At 43.0% G+C, this 16,145-nt stretch overlaps 1 protein-coding gene across 1 annotated transcript in view; it reads right to left on the reverse strand.

The window, feature by feature from the left end:
* LOC142280603 (sulfotransferase 6B1-like) overlaps positions 1-16,145 on the reverse strand; it is a 159,880-nt gene that overhangs the window by 48,350 nt on the left and 95,385 nt on the right. The window contains exon 2 of the mRNA XM_075332758.1: positions 3,202-3,291. Within this exon, the coding sequence (XP_075188873.1) occupies positions 3,202-3,291 (90 nt within the window). The remainder of the gene's footprint in view (positions 1-3,201; positions 3,292-16,145) is intronic.

A 16,145-nucleotide genomic window follows, 5' to 3' on the forward strand; every position in this document is an offset into this window, starting at 1 on the left:
AAATGGGGTGTTCATTCATCTGTGTATGCAAGCGCAGCAACGCTGCCAAACTAGGGTGAAAATGAGTAACTCCAAGTCTGATGATGTTGTTGCAGTCTACATGAAAAAGGTACCCTCTCTTTCCACCTCACATGCAGAAAGTGTTTTGTCTGTAGTGCGAGTCTTCTGGGAGCAAGAGGCCTATGCCTGTCTGTCATCTTGCTGTTTCTGGTGAAGGTAGGAATGCTGGTTCAGGCCTTGTTCCAGGGCTGGTCCCATGCAGCAATGTTGCTTTGTTGGGATATTTGTAATGTGTGCCAATTGTTGACACTTTTTTGTTGCCTGACCTTAATTTTTGGAAATGTGGAAACTCCAAGTAGGGTCTCCAAGTTTGTCTGTAGTGCCAGTCTTCAAGGAGCAAGAGGCTTACGCCTGTCTGTCATGCATCTCTTACTTTTTAACATTTAAATGCCAAGCCACATCCTGTGTGTTGCATGGACCATACCTCCCTGCTGTGCAAAGACACTATGGTGAAATGGGGGGAGGCAATTGATGTCACTGTCCTGCTGTCACAATTAGGCAGTGCTTAAATTAATATGCATTAGAGAATGCAGTGACACAGCTGCAGAGTTGTGGAACACTTTACAGGCGGACTTTGATAAATGATTGTCTCCACTGAACCTGGAGCCAGGGAAGGCCATGTGCAATTCCGGTGCAAATCCAGTGGCGGCTCTACGCATGGCCAACGTCACATATGCACTCCATGGATCAACCTGGTTGCACAGAAATTTCTAGGGCACTATTACATGCGCTGCTGCAGAATGCACAGTAGCTGTGTGCTCACTTTTTAAAATTGAAATGCCAGACCACAGCCTGTGTGTTGCATGGACCGTACCTCCCTGCTGTGCAAAGACACTATGGGGAGGGGGGCAATTGATGCTACTGTTCTGCTTTCTTCTTCAAAGTTTTTTAAATGTTGAGACTTCAAGATAGATGTCAAAGTTGTGTCTTGTAGGTAGAGCCAGAATTCTATGAGCAACAGGCCTACACCTGCCACTCAAACTTGTCTTCATTTTTAAAATTGAAATGCTGGGCTATAGCACGTCTGTTGCATGGACCGTACCTTTCTGTTGTGCAAAGATGCTATGGGGAGGAGAGCAATTAATGCTACTGTACTGCTCTCTGCCTGAAAGATTTTTAAATGTCAAGATTCCAAGATGGATCTTAAAGGTTGTGTCTTGTCTGTACTGACAGGGATATGGGAGCACTAGACCTACACCTTTCTCTCATTCACCTCTATATTTCTTATGTCGACAGTCTAGGAAGCTAATAGCTATGCCAAACAGTGGTACTACACTATAAAATGAAGTTTTGCTGTTTTGGAAGATTTTCAACCCCCCCATAGGTGTATTCTCTCTTACATTTGGCCTCCCATTGAATCCAATGAGGTTCGGTAAGGTTCAATAATGGTTCAGATTCGGTTCGACGAACAATTTGGCGAATGTACCATTTTTTTCGGGTGGGCTTGGTGAAAGCACAGTAAATGCATTTTTATTGTTAATAGACAAACTAAGCCCAACATAATATTTCATTCTTTTATCTTTCTTTATCTCTTTCAGACGCCTTGTGCATCCGACATCACTTAACTGAATTGGCAATGGCAAAGGACCCACATATTACTCTTGCACAGGGCCTTCTTCAGTCTAGTGCCGCCAGTGTTGCAAAACCCTCCCTCCTTCTTTTATCTTCTCTTGACAAGCCCCACTCTGAGTTATTGCTGAGTGCAACATTGAGCCAGTGTCTCTGATGAGAGTTGTCATCACTACCCAGCGCCTGTGAAAAGCTGTGGTTTACTGCTATTCATAGTCACTTTGTGGGAACATTTTTGATAATAAATTGGGGAACGAGGGATTGTGTGGGGGAGTCTTTATTAAAATAAACTATTTTTTCCTGTGTGTGTTTTTTACGACTGGGTTAGTAATGGGGTGTCTGATGGATGCTTCTCCATTACTAACCTTTGGCTTCATGCCAGCTGACACTACACAGCTGACGTCAACCCCAAAATTATTACCTTATTGCCACCACAACAGTGTATTCGGAAAGAGCCAAGCGAAGCGCCATTATTTGCGCATCTAATGGATGCGCCAATTCTGGGGTGGCTGCTGGCTGTTTTTTTTAGATGGGGAAGGGCCAAAAAACTATTGGCATTCCCAGCCTGATAATATCAGCCCCCAGCCGTCTGCTTTACCACAAAAATAGGGGGACCCAACATTGTTTTTTCGTTTATTTATTTATTACAGTAAACTATACACGCAAGACACATAGATATCTGTCAGATATATAATTAGTGCCCTGCATATGTAGTTTACTAAATTTGTTTATAAATAAATAAATGAAAAAAAACAACGTGGGTTCCCCCCTATTTTTTAAACAAGTACAGGTAAAGCAGATAGCTGCAGGCTGAAATCATCAGGCTGGGAAAGTCCATGGCTATTGGGCCCTTCCCACCCTAAAAATAATAGTCTGCAGCTGGATCTGCATGGCTTTTTTTTGTTAGTTTAATAAATTGGTAAACCAGGGCTAGAGTCGGGGTGTGGGTTTTTTTAAATAAAATATTTTTGTGGGGTTTTTTTAGTAATGGGGGTGTCTGATAGATGCCTCTCCATGAATAACACCAGTGCTTGATGCCAAATTATGGATGTCTATGTCCCTTGCCTGTATAGTTTGCTGTACTAGAGTATGAAGGCAGCAGTAAGAAAGGAATTGTGCAGAATCATTAGTAAGGAGATGCAAAAGCAAATAGGTGTTTTCTGAGAATTAAAGGATGTCTTACTATTTATAAATACCCTTGAACGTACACTTTAATATTTCCATACTTGGCATGTAATAATGGTAATCAAAGAGCAGTATAGTTGCATCTATATAAAGTTAAATAAACAAACTTGGTGCAAAGATACTGAAAACCTTATAAAAGTATAATAAAAAATAATATTTTTTATCTACGCTACTTAAAAGGCTTTTCTGATGAGAACAATCCATATTCATATACCTTAAATTATACAACAGAAAGCTGTTTTTTAATAAATTCTGCATTTCTGACATATTTCTAAGAATTTTAAGAATTTCTGGTTATGGTCATGCAATCGGAACCTTTACAGAGCCATTTTTCATTGTAGATGCAATGAATTAAAAGAGGAATTGGATTGTTTTTCGGGTACCTACCTTAACCTTTTTTTCAAACATAGACTTTGGAATATTCTTGAATTGCAAATGGGTTGAAATAATTCTTGGTGAAGGTCGATCTTTAAATCTCTAAATGGAGAAAATAATATTTTAAAATATTACTGGATAAAATGTGGTAGATCACGTAGCAAATAGATAATAAACTACATTGCATACAGTTATGTGTTTATAAGAAGGAGAAACAAATCTGGATTATATAACTGTGGCATCTGTGAAGTGTGTATACTGTTGTATTGTACATATGATATAATAATGTTGTATTGTTTTGGTTTCTGCCCTGCTAGTTGTATAAATGTAGAGTAATGTGTTGGTGGATGGTGCATGTTACAAATCGCACTGAGTATGCCCAAACAGCCCCCACAGGCCGCTAGATACAGGTCTGAAATATATATATATATATATATATATATATATATATACAGTTAGGTCCAGAAATATTTGGACAGTGACACAAGTTTTGTTATTTTAGCTGTTTACAAAAACATGTTCAGAAATACAATTATATATATATAATATGGGCTGAAAGTGCACACTCCCAGCTGCAATATGAGAGTTTTCACATCCAAATCGGAGAAAGGGTTTAGGAATCATAGCTCTGTAATGCATAGCCTCCTCTTTTTCAAGGGATCAAAAGTAATTGGACAAGGGACTCTAAGGGCTGCAATTAACTCTGAAGGCGTCTCCCTCGTTAACCTGTAATCAATGAAGTAGTTAAAAGGTCTGGGGTTGATTACAGGTGTGTGGTTTTGCATTTGGAAGCTGTTGCTGTGACCAGACAACATGCGGTCTAAGGAACTCTCAATTGAGGTGAAGCAGAACATCCTGAGGCTGAAAAAAGAGAAAAAATCCATCAGAGAGATAGCAGACATGCTTGGAGTAGCAAAATCAACAGTCGGGTGCATTCTGAGAAAAAAGGAATTGACTGGTGAGCTTGGGAACTCAAAAAGGCCTGGGCGTCCACGGATGACAACAGTGGTGGATGATCACCGCATACTTTCTTTGGTGAAGAAGAACCCGTTCACAACATCAACTGAAGTCCAGAACACTCTCAGTGAAGTAGGTGTATCTGTCTCTAAGTCAACAGTAAAGAGAAGACTCCATGAAAGTAAATACAAAGGGTTCACATCTAGATGCAAACCATTCATCAATTCCAAAAATAGACAGGCCAGAGTTAAATTTGCTGAAAAACACCTCATGAAGCCAGCTCAGTTCTGGAAAAGTATTCTATGGACAGATGAGACAAAGATCAACCTGTACCAGAATGATGGGAAGAAAAAAGTTTGGAGAAAAAAGGGAACGGCACATGATCCAAGGCACACCACATCCTCTGTAAAACATGGTGGAGGCAACGTGATGGCATGGGCATGCATGGCTTTCAATGGCACTGGGTCACTTGTGTTTATTGATGACATAACAGCAGACAAGAGTAGCCGGATGAATTCTGAAGTGTACCGGGATATACTTTCAGCCCAGATTCAGCCAAATGCCGAAAAGTTGATCGGACGGCGCTTCATAGTACAGATGGACAATGACCCCAAGCATACAGCCAAAGCTACCCAAGAGTTCATGAGTGCAAAAAAGTGGAACATTCTGCAATGGCCAAGTCAATCACCAGATCTTAACCCAATTGAGCATGCATTTCACTTGCTCAAATCCAGACTTAAGACGGAAAGACCCACAAACAAGCAAGACCTGAAGGCTGCGGCTGTAAAGGCCTGGCAAAGCATTAAGAAGGAGGAAACCCAGCGTTTGGTGATGTCCATGGGTTCCAAACTTAAGGCAGTGATTGCCTCCAAAGGATTCGCAACAAAATATTGAAAATAAAAATATTTTGTTTGGGTTTGGTTTATTTGTCCAATTACTTTTGACCTCCTAAAATGTGGAGTGTTTGTAAAGAAATGTGTACAATTCCTACAATTTCTATCAGATATTTTTGTTCAAACCTTCAAATTAAACGTTACAATCTGCACTTGAATTCTGTTGTAGAGGTTTCATTTCAAATCAAATGTGGTGGCATGCAGAGCCCAACTCGCAAAAATTGTGTCACTGTCCAAATATTTCTGGACCTAACTGTATATATATATATACATATATATATATATATATATATATATATATATATATATATATATATATACAAATATACATAAATCAGATTATAGGGAAGGGAAACGATTCCCACCCTGCATAGCACACTCTGAAAATCTTAGTGGTGAGGGCGGTCTGGTGCCATGTTTAAGAACGTGGTTTATATGCAGTGTTCCACCTCCCCCTGATGAAATGATTAAATTGTAAAAGATTGTGAAACGTGCGTCGATCTGTACATTTCACTTTACACATGCCCATGAATTGTGCTGCTGACTTCATTTTGTGCCAGTCCTAATTATTAAAATTCAATTTATTACATTTTTCACTATACTCTTTTTTTTGTCCTCCCAGTTCTAGGTCTGAAATATAGCGGGCGCAGCTACTCGATGAACAGTTGGGAGAGACAGGAGCTGCTTGGAGGCATACAAGAGGGTTTATGGGAAGACAGTACAAGACCCCTGAGATGAAACATTGGACAGAGATCCCTGAGTGGAAAGATTAAAGAGAGACCCCTGAGTGGGGAGATTGGAGAGAGACCTCTAAGATGAAAGATTGGAGAGAGACCCATGAGTGGAAAGACTGGACAGACACCTGAGTTGAAAGATCGAAGATTGACCCCTGAGTGGAAAGTTTGGAGAGAGACCCCTGAATGGAAAGATTGGAACGAGACCCCTGTGTGGAAAGATTGGACAGAGATCACTTAATGGAAAGATTGAAAATAGACCCCTGAGTGGAAAGATTGGAGAGAGACCTCTGAGAGGAAATATTGGAGAGAGACCTCTACAACAAAAGATTGGAGAGAGACCGCTGAAGGGAAAGAATGGAGCGAGACCCCTGAGTGGAAAGATTGGAAAGAGAACCCTGAGTGAAAAGATCGGAAAGAGACCCCTATGTGGAAAGATTGGAAAGAGACCTCTGAGTGAAAAGATTGGAAAGAGACCCCTGAGTGGAAAGATTGGAGAGAGACTCCCTAAATGGAAAGATTGGAGCGAGACCCCTGAGTGGAAAAATTGAAGAGAGGCCAGTGAATGGAAAGACTTAAGAGAGACACCCCTAAAAGGAAAGTTTTCCAAATCAGAAGCATTCAGAGAGAGTTGAGAGGAGACGGGCTAAGAATTGCCTGGACTTTTCTCAATTATATGGGTAGGACCCACTGGGCAAGGGGTTAAGTTACTCATCACCAGGCCGGTGATGTCGGGTCAGGGGCATGTCACTGGGTGGCCCTTTTGCCCGGTTTCGTGGCCCCGAGGTGTACAATAAAGAAGGGGGTGATAATGGAGGTTTGATTTTGTGATGCCACCTCAGGCTGTACCTGTACATAGTTTCAAAGACAAAGAGTAAAACAGAGACTAAAAACCTACCCTCATCTCCTGTAATACTTTTGAACTGCTAAAAATGGATTACACTTGGCAAAACAGCAGTGAACAGCAATTTAAGCACCTTATGGCTGACACTTGCGTAATGTTTTAAGGGTAAAACAACCTAATATGCTAGGTAAGTAATCTACAAATCACTTTACTTATGGAACATTTAATTTGACAGATAATTTGAAATAAAGTTACAACTTAAACCTAGCCATTGTCTTAGTGTAAAGTGTCCAATGGCAGTAGTTGTGGGCGAAATACTCATCTACTACGTCCCGCCACTCTACAGGAAAATGGGGGTCCTGGCTAGGTATGTATCTCTGTATGGTCAAATCACAGCTTACATCAACCGCATATATTACTCCAATTGCCATCGCACAAGAACAATAAGGATGAGCCGGGTAACGCACCACAAGTGGCACATCTAATGGATGCGCCAATTGTGGTGTGACTACGGGCTGCTATGTTTAGGCAGGGGAGGGTCTAATAACCATGGACCTTCCCAGCCTAAAAATACCAGTCCCCAGCTGTTTCCTTTACTTGCAGTAATTATCACAAATGTTCAGGGGACCTCACGTCATTTATATTTTATCTAACTGTGCCTGCCAATCACATTAATGCCAGTAACAAACAAAGATGGCTACAACATTACTGTGATTGGCAGACAATCACTTCATGTTTAGTGGCTGAAAATCAAGCACCAAACATGTGGTGAGGGGTCTCAAAATGCATGAATGAATACCAAAATACTCAACGAGTAACAAATATCCAAAATACCTTAATATGCGTGCGAGTAACGAATAGTGCTGAATATCTTTGCTCATTACTAATAATTGCAAGTTTACCACTAAAATGTTGTTTTAGCCCAGATTTTATATTTTCATAAGGGGAAATAGATAAAAATAACCACATAATTTTCACATAATTTCTCTTGAATGTGACAATATATGGGACTGTACAGGACTGTTTGGCAAGACTTCAGCAGTATTTGGTAGCTCAGATTTCACTAGATTTATTTTGGGGAGAGCCATAGTAGAAAGCCTTTGTGCTACCAGTAACATGGAAGCCCCCTATATTTCTATAAATAGATTACAAACCTTAGTGAGGACTTGTTTTTGTGGGTTGAGTAGAAGCTGTTGTTGGTGGCATTTTGGATACAGAACATTTTGGATCAGTTCATATTTATCTTATTCTCTAAGCTGAGCACTTACATCTGTGTATCCATCTAAATTTACAAAATAGGTAATTTACATGAAACACCGACTGGTCAATTCACTAATGAGGCTGCAGAGATACTTTGAGTTCTGTGTAGCTTCTGTTCAAAGGTGTCTGGCTTTGAAGCTGTGCACAAAAGATGTCGCCTAAAAAGACAGGCATGGCCAGATCATAGGTCAAAATGTTTTCAGATCATAGGTCAAAATGTTTTTATCTGCCTCATTATAGTAAATATTCCATTGAGCATTCTGTCTCAATCATGTAATCATGTATTTCAGAGATTTACATGGAAACCCAGATGTAAGTGTTCAGCATAGAGCACAGGATAAATGTGAGCTGAGCTTTACTACGATCTTTGGGAAGCAGAATGATCAAATCAACAGCAGCTCAAGAATTGCTTTTATTTATTTTGTTAAGCTTCTCACCGTGTGTTATAAGTGATTAGACGGCTCTATTCTGTGGGTCGGTGCGATTGCAGCTATACAGGATTCATATAGGTTTTTTATGTTTGGTAACCATCACACACTTAAGGGGGCTTTACATGCAACGACATCGCTAACGAGATGTTGGGGTCACGGAATTCGTGACGCACAACCGGCCTCGTTAGAGACGTTGTTGCGTGTGAAACGCACGAACGGCCGCTAATGATCAAAATTACTCACCATATCGTTGATCGTTGACACGTCATTCTATTCTCAAATATCGTTGCTGTTGCAGGACACAGGTTGTTCGTTGTTCCTGCGGCAGCACACATCGCTATGTGTGGCACCGCAGGAATGAGGAACAACATCGTACCTGCAGCTGCCGGCAATGAGGAAGGAAGGAGGTGGGCGGGATGTTTCGGCCGCTCATCTCCGCCCCTCCGCTTCTATTGGGCGGCCACTTACTGACGCCGAACGAACCTCCCCCTTAGAAAGGAGGCGGTTCGCCGGCCATAGCAATGTCGCTAGGCAGGTAAGTATGTGTGACGGGGACTAACAATGTTGTACGCCACGGGCAGCGATTTGCCCGTGACGCACAACCGATGGGGGAAGGAGGCGGTTCGTCGGCCATAGCAATGTCGCTAGGCAGGTAAGTATGTGTGACGGGGACTAACAATGTTGTACGCCACGGGCAGCAATTTGCCAGTGACGCACAACCGATGGGGGCTGGTGCTTTCACCAGAGACATCGCTGTGTGTAAAGTGGCCTTTAGAAAATCGTTTTATTTAATTTTATTGTATTTTTTTTCCAATTGCGTCAGCTTATTTTGACAGCGATAAGTTTTCTATATTCATGCCGACAGAATCATGTGAAGGCTTGTGTTTTGCAGGATGAGTTTACATATTATTGTACTAATTTTGGACACATAATATTTTTTTTATCACTTTCTATTTAGATTTGTGGAAGGCAGAATGAAGAAAACAGCAATTCATATTTTTTTTTCATGCCGTTTAACACTTTTTTCAGGTCAGTATGATTAAAGTGATATCACATTGATATGATTTTTTTTATGTTTTGTCACTTTTACACAATAAAACAATTTTATTGAAAAAAGTATTGATTTTGTATCTCCATATTGTGAGAACGATAGATTTTTTATTTTTTTGCCGTTTGATGGCTTGTTTTTTGGTGGACGTGGTGACATTTTCAGCTATATCATTTTTATTTCTATTTGTCTTTTTGATTTCGTTTTGGACTTATGATGAAAAAGCATCTTTTTGTGTAACTTTTTTTACAGTGTTTACTGTAGGGGTTAAAGAGTGGGACAGTTTTAATGATAGTGTGGTTTTGGAAGGGGTGATACCAATTATGTTTACTTTATTAGTTTATTTTTCTTTGTACTTAAATGTTCATATTTATTGGTGTAATATTTTTTGTTCTTTATTTGGTGGGGGTGGTTTTTTTTTTTAATAATCTTTGCAATTTTTTAAACTTTTTTTTTTACTAAGTCCTTGTATGGGATTTTAGCTTTTATTATTCTAATCACTGGTCTTATGCATTGCAATAAACATGTATTGCAATACATGAGACCTGTCAGGTTACAGTGACAGAGTGCCTGTTAGACCCTGCCTATGGCAGGGTCTTACAAGCAACCATACCTGGCACACCAGGAAGTCATTGTTTGACCTCCGGGTACTATGACAGCCATTGGCTTGCCATTATTTTGTCACAGGGGAGCTGATGGGGGTGAAAGAGGGAGCCCGATCCTACAACATTCTAAATGATCACTATCGATCGCAGCATCTAGAAGGTTAATCAGCTGGGTCAGCGTGTGTGTCAATCCTAGTTGTTACTGTTCTGTCCCCACTTATAGGCGATTGAAGGTAGGTAGTTCGGTAGAGATGTGAGGAGTCTTACCTTTGTTTCCACTAGATGGGGAAGACATGACCAGATCGCAACCAGGGTGGATATATTCAAATGTACACACGCTGAGGTGAAACAACGGTGGTTTATTTTTCCTCCATGAACAAAACATGCAGCAGTAAAGTGATCAAGGGGCTGTAACTGTGGTAGTCTTGTGATGGTTGTCCTAGAGCTGCTACTATAGTCAAAAAACGTTCCTTTCTGAATCCGAAAGGACAGAGATGTGCTCCTCATGATGCACTGACTAAAAGTGAAAGTAACTTGGAGTCAGGATGTGAGGTCACATGTAGGGCTGAAAACACTCCCACAGGCTGGACTAAAAAGAACCAGGGGAACAGAATGGTCTGACTAGTAGATGGCAGCAAAGGATAAGCATGAACGTATATATTTTGAATAACATTAATTAAATAACAGTAGATATGTCATTAAAGGTTTTAAAGAAAACCGGTAGGAACAGCACAGTTACTGAAGAAGTTCGACTGTCAGCTAAGTCGAGCTCATGTAGTGATTATGCTGTAAGTGATGATATTTCAGCACCTCCTGCTGATCACATGGTGTGATCAATCAGACTAATTACAGCAATCAGAGCTGAAATGGGTCCCTGAATCTGTGGCTGTGCCAACCTGCTGTCAGTCACCGCTGTCATCAGGAAGCATTCACTGTGTGTTTTAAAGCCATTACGTACATAGCACGTCATGATGCAGGAACTGACACCTGCTCATAAGGGTATGTGCGCACTAGGCGTTTTTTTCACGCTGCGTTTTTATGTGCGTTTTTGTCTAAAAAATGCACCCGCGGCTAAAAAAAACGCCGATTTGGTGCGTTTTTTGCTGCGTTTTTGCTCACTGCGTTTTTAATCAGTGCACAATGCCATTAAAGATTGTTGATGAAAAAAAAAAAAAAAAAGGTCTGATGTCATTTCCTTCTTCAAAATGTTCATTGTATGCAGGAGAGCAGACAGCTGCAGAACTAGTGTATGCAGGAGAGCAGACAGCAGCTGCAGAACTACAAGTCTCAGCATCCTCCATTCACTAGTGTATGCAGGAGAGCAGACAGCAGCTGCAGAACTACAAGTCTCAGCATCCTCCATTCACTAGTGTATGCAGGAGAGCAGACAGCAGCTGCAGAACTACAAGTCTCAGCATCCTCCATTCACTAGTGTATGCAGGAGAGCAGACAGCAGCTGCAGAACTACAAGTCTCAGCATCCTCCATTCACTAGTGTATGCAGGAGAGCAGACAGCAGCTGCAGAACTACAAGTCTCAGCATCCTCCATTCACTAGTGTATGCAGGAGAGCAGACAGCAGCTGCAGAACTACAAGTCTCAGCATCCTCCATTCACTAGTGTATGCAGGAGAGCAGACAGCAGCTGCAGAACTACAAGTCTCAGCATCCTCCATTCACTAGTGTATGCAGGAGAGCAGACAGCAGCTGCAGAACTACAAGGCTCAGCATCCTCCTTCCAGGACTGTATGCAGTTTTTTGCCCAAAAAGAAAAAAAAATGACATGGGCTTCGCCATATTTTTGTATGCTAGCCGGGTACAGCAGGCAGGTACGGGCTGCCCCCAACCCCCAGCTGCCTATTTGTACCCGGCTGGGAACCAAAAATATAGAGAAGCCCTTTTTTTTAATTATTTCATGAAATAATTAAAAAAAAAAAAATGACGTGGGCTTCGCCTAATTTTTGAGTCCAGCCGGGTACAACTAGGCAGCTGGGGATTGGAATCCACAGTGCAGGGTGCCCATGCTTTCTGGGCACCCCCACTGCGAATTGCAGTCCGCAGCCACCCCAGAAAATGGCGCTTTCATAGAAGCGCCATCTTCTGGCGCTGTATCCAACTCTTCCAGCTGCCCTGAAGCGGGTGGCTAGCCAGGTAATAATGGAGTTAGGGCTAGCTGTATATTATCAGCTGGCCCTAAGCCCGAAATTCATGGTGTCACGCCAATATTAGACATGGCTACCATGAATTTCTAGTAAAGATAAAAAAAAAACACAACACACAGAAAAATATTTTTATTAGAAATAAAACACAACACAATTAGTGACTCCATCTTTATTGAAATAAAGAACCCCCCTCCGCAGTAATCCTGGGTTAGGGTCCCGCGCCGTCCAATCAGGATCCAATATCATCTGATCGGTTTGCTGGAAGGCATACCGATCAGATGATCTGTCAGGTTCAAGGATGTGAATCACATCACACATCAGCTGATTGTATAAAAGCCGATTATACAATCAGCTGATGCATCAGTAGAAAAAAAAAAAAAAAAAAAATAATACTCACTTATGTGCTGATGACCGGCAGCTCCTGGAGCGATCGATTGGACAGGAGTCTGATCCCGTCCGATCGCTGCAAGAGCTGCCGGTAATCAGCTGATGAAGTCCCCTGACGGCAGGATCAGCTGATAGCCGGCCGGGCGCCCGCGTCACCGCGATCAGCTGATGCGTCAGGTGACTGCATCAGGTGATCCACCGCCAGGTCCTGCAAGCAAGGTCCTGCCCCGGGGAGACTGCACACAGAGCGGCGGTACCGGGAGGAGCTGGGAGCGGGCATGGCACCGGGACCCTGCGGACAGGTGAGTATATGAAATTTTTTTTTTTCCTACTGTTCACTTTGATTTTCGCCGCTGCCTCCATCTCCCGCCCAGACATGGCGCCGCACGGAGCTGACATGCACAGGACGGGAGGTGGAAGCAGCGGTGACGGTACCGGGAGGATTCACGCTTCTGTGTTTACCAACAGAAGGAATCCTCTTCCTGTACACGTCACTGTAGTACCCACCCCTTGCGTTTATAGCTGCGTTTTTAGTCATAGAAACGCGGCTATATGCATTTTTCATTGCGTTTTTAACATCTCATTGAATTCAATGGGTGAAAAACGCAGTGAAAAACGCAGAAATAATTGACATGCTGCGTTTTTGTGGTCACCACAAAAACGCAGCTAAAAAAAAAACGCTGTGTGCGGACAGCACTTATGAAAACCCATTGACATTGCTGGGGAAGCAATGTCACTGCGTTTTCAGCACAAAAACGCGGTAAAAAACGCCGCTAAAAACGCGGCAAAAACGCCTAGTGCGCACAAGGCCTTTGAGTGAGTAAAATCATACAATTATCTAAGGGACTGATAATTAGGCTATGTGCGCACTAGGCGTTTTTGCCGCGTTTTTAGCGGCGTTTTTTACCGCGTTTTTGTGCTGAAAACGCAGTGACATTGCTTCCCCAGCAATGTCAATGGGTTTTCATAAGTGCTGTCCCCACACAGCGTTTTTTTTTTAGCTGCGTTTTTGTGGTGACCACAAAAACGCAGCATGTCAATTATTTCTGCGTTTTTCACTGCGTTTTTCACTCATTGAATTCAATGAGATGTTAAAAACGCAATGAAAAACGCATATAGCCGCGTTTCTATGACTAAAAACGCAGCTATACACGCAAGGGGTGGGCACTACAGTGACGTGTACAGGAAGAGGATTCCTTCTGTTGGTAAACACAGAAGCATGAATCCTCCCGGTACCGTCACCGCTGCTTCCACCTCCCGTCCTGTGCATGTCAGCTCCGTGCGGCGCCATGTCTGGGCGGGAGGTGGAGGCAGCGGCGAAAACCAAAGTGAACAGTAGAAAAATAAAAAAATGTCATATATACTCACCTGTCTGCAGGGTCCGGTGCAATGCCCGCTCCCATCTCCTCCCGGTACCGCCGCTCTGGCTGTGTGCAGTCTCCCCGGCCGGCAGGACCTTGCTTGCAGGACCTGGCGGTGGATCACCTGATGCAGTCACCTGACGCATCAGCTGATCGTAGTCTCGCCGGCTTTTTCGCGTCCGGCCGGCTATCAGCTGATCCTGCCGTCAGGGGACTTCATCAGCTGATTACCGGCAGCTCTTGCAGCGATCGGACGGGATCAGACTCCTGTCCAATCGATCGCTCCAGGAGCTGCCGGTAATCAGCACAGCACACAAGTGAGTATTATTATTTTTTTTTTTTCTACTGATGCATCTGCTGATTGTATAATCGGCTTTTATACAATCAGCTGATGTGTGATGGGATTCAGGCACTTGATCCTGACACATCATCTGATCGCTTTGCCTTCCAGCAAACCGATCAGATGATATTGGATCCGGATTGGACGGCGCGGGACCCTGACCCAGGATTACTGCGGAGGGGGGTTAATTTCAATAAAGATGGAGTCACTAATTGTGTTGTGTTTTATTTCTAATAAAAATATTTTTCTCTGTGTTGTGTTTTTTTTTTTATCATTACTAGAAATTCATGGTGGCCATGTCTAATATTGGCGTGACACCATGAATTTCGGGCTTAGGGCTAGCTGATAATATACAGCTAGCCCTAACTCCATTATTACCTAGCTAGCCACCCGGCATCAGGGCAGCTAGAAGAGTTGGATACAGCGCCAGAAGATGGCGCTTCTATGAAAGCGCCATTTTCTGGGGTGGCTGCGGACTGCAATTCGCAGTGGGGGTGCCCAGAAAGCATGGGCACCCTGCACTGTGGATTCCAATCCCCAGCTGCCTAGTTGTACCCGGCTGGACTCAAAAATTAGGCGAAGCCCACGTCATTTTTTTTTTTTAATTATTTCATGAAATAAAAAAAAAGGGCTTCTCTATATTTTTGGTTCCCAGCCGGGTACAAATAGGCAGCTGGGGGTTGGGGGCAGCCCGTATCTGCCTGCTGTACCCGGCTAGCATAGAAAAATATGGCGAAGCCCATGTCATTTTTTTTTCTTTTTGGGCAAAAAACTGCATACAGTCCTGGATGGAGGCTGCTGAGCCTTGTAGTTCTGCAGCTGCTGCCTGCTCTCCTGCATACACTAGTGAATGGAGGATGCTGAGACTTGTAGTTCTGCAGCTGCTGTCTGCTCTCCTGCATACAATGAACATTTTGAAGAAGGAAATGACATCAGACCTTTTTTTTTTTTTTTTTTCATCAACAATCTTTAATGGCATTGTGCACTGATTAAAAACGCAGTGAGCAAAAACGCAGCAAAAAACGCACCAAATCGCGGCAAAAACGCATGCGTTTTTGCCGCGTTTTTTTAGCCGCGGGTGCGTTTTTTAGACAAAAACGTACATAAAAACGCAGCGTGAAAAAAACGCCTAGTGCGCACATAGCCTTATAGAGCGGTTGGATTCATTGCTACAAGGAAGAGACAGAATAGTGAAAAGGATTAGCTGTGACCGGGATTAGTATACATATATCAGTAAATAACCTGTTTCCAGGAGTGCTATACTGCACACAATCCAGAGAAAGGATTACCCCAAGGGGCTGATAACAAGCCACAGCATAAAACTTTATAGCAGCTTCAGACAAAGTGCCCTGTAAAGTATTAACCTGTTATCAGAACTGTGTGCAGCTATAAACCAAGAATCCCCCATAAGCTAATTGTAAATTGCAGCCAGAGACTCAAGCTGGTGTCACACATAACGACGACGACAACGACGTCGCTGCTACGTCACCATTTTCTGTGACGTTGCAGCGACGTCCCGTCGCTGTCGCTGTGTGTGACATCCAGCAACGACCTGGCCCCTGCTGTGAGGTCGCCGGTCGTTGCTGAATGTCCAGCTTCATTTTTTGGTCGTCACTCTCCCGCTGTGACACACACATCGCTGTGTGTGACAGCGAGAGAGCGACGAAATGAAGCGATCAGGAGCCGGCACTGGCAGCTGCGGTAAGCTGTAACCAGCGTAAACATCGGGTAACCAAGGGAAGACCTTTCCCTGGTTACCCGATGTTTACGCTGGTTACCAGCCTCCGCTCTTGCTGCCAGTGCCGGCTCCTGCACTGTGACATGTGGCTGCAGTACGCATCGGGTAATTAACCCGATGTATACTGTAGCAAGGAGAGCAAGGAGCCAGCGCTAAGCAGTGCGCGCGGCTCCCTGCTCTCTGCACTGTGACATGTAGC

The sequence above is a fragment of the Anomaloglossus baeobatrachus genome, unplaced genomic scaffold (genome assembly GCF_048569485.1).
Source record: "Anomaloglossus baeobatrachus isolate aAnoBae1 unplaced genomic scaffold, aAnoBae1.hap1 Scaffold_46, whole genome shotgun sequence".
In the NCBI taxonomy this organism is placed as follows: Eukaryota; Metazoa; Chordata; class Amphibia; order Anura; family Aromobatidae; genus Anomaloglossus; species Anomaloglossus baeobatrachus.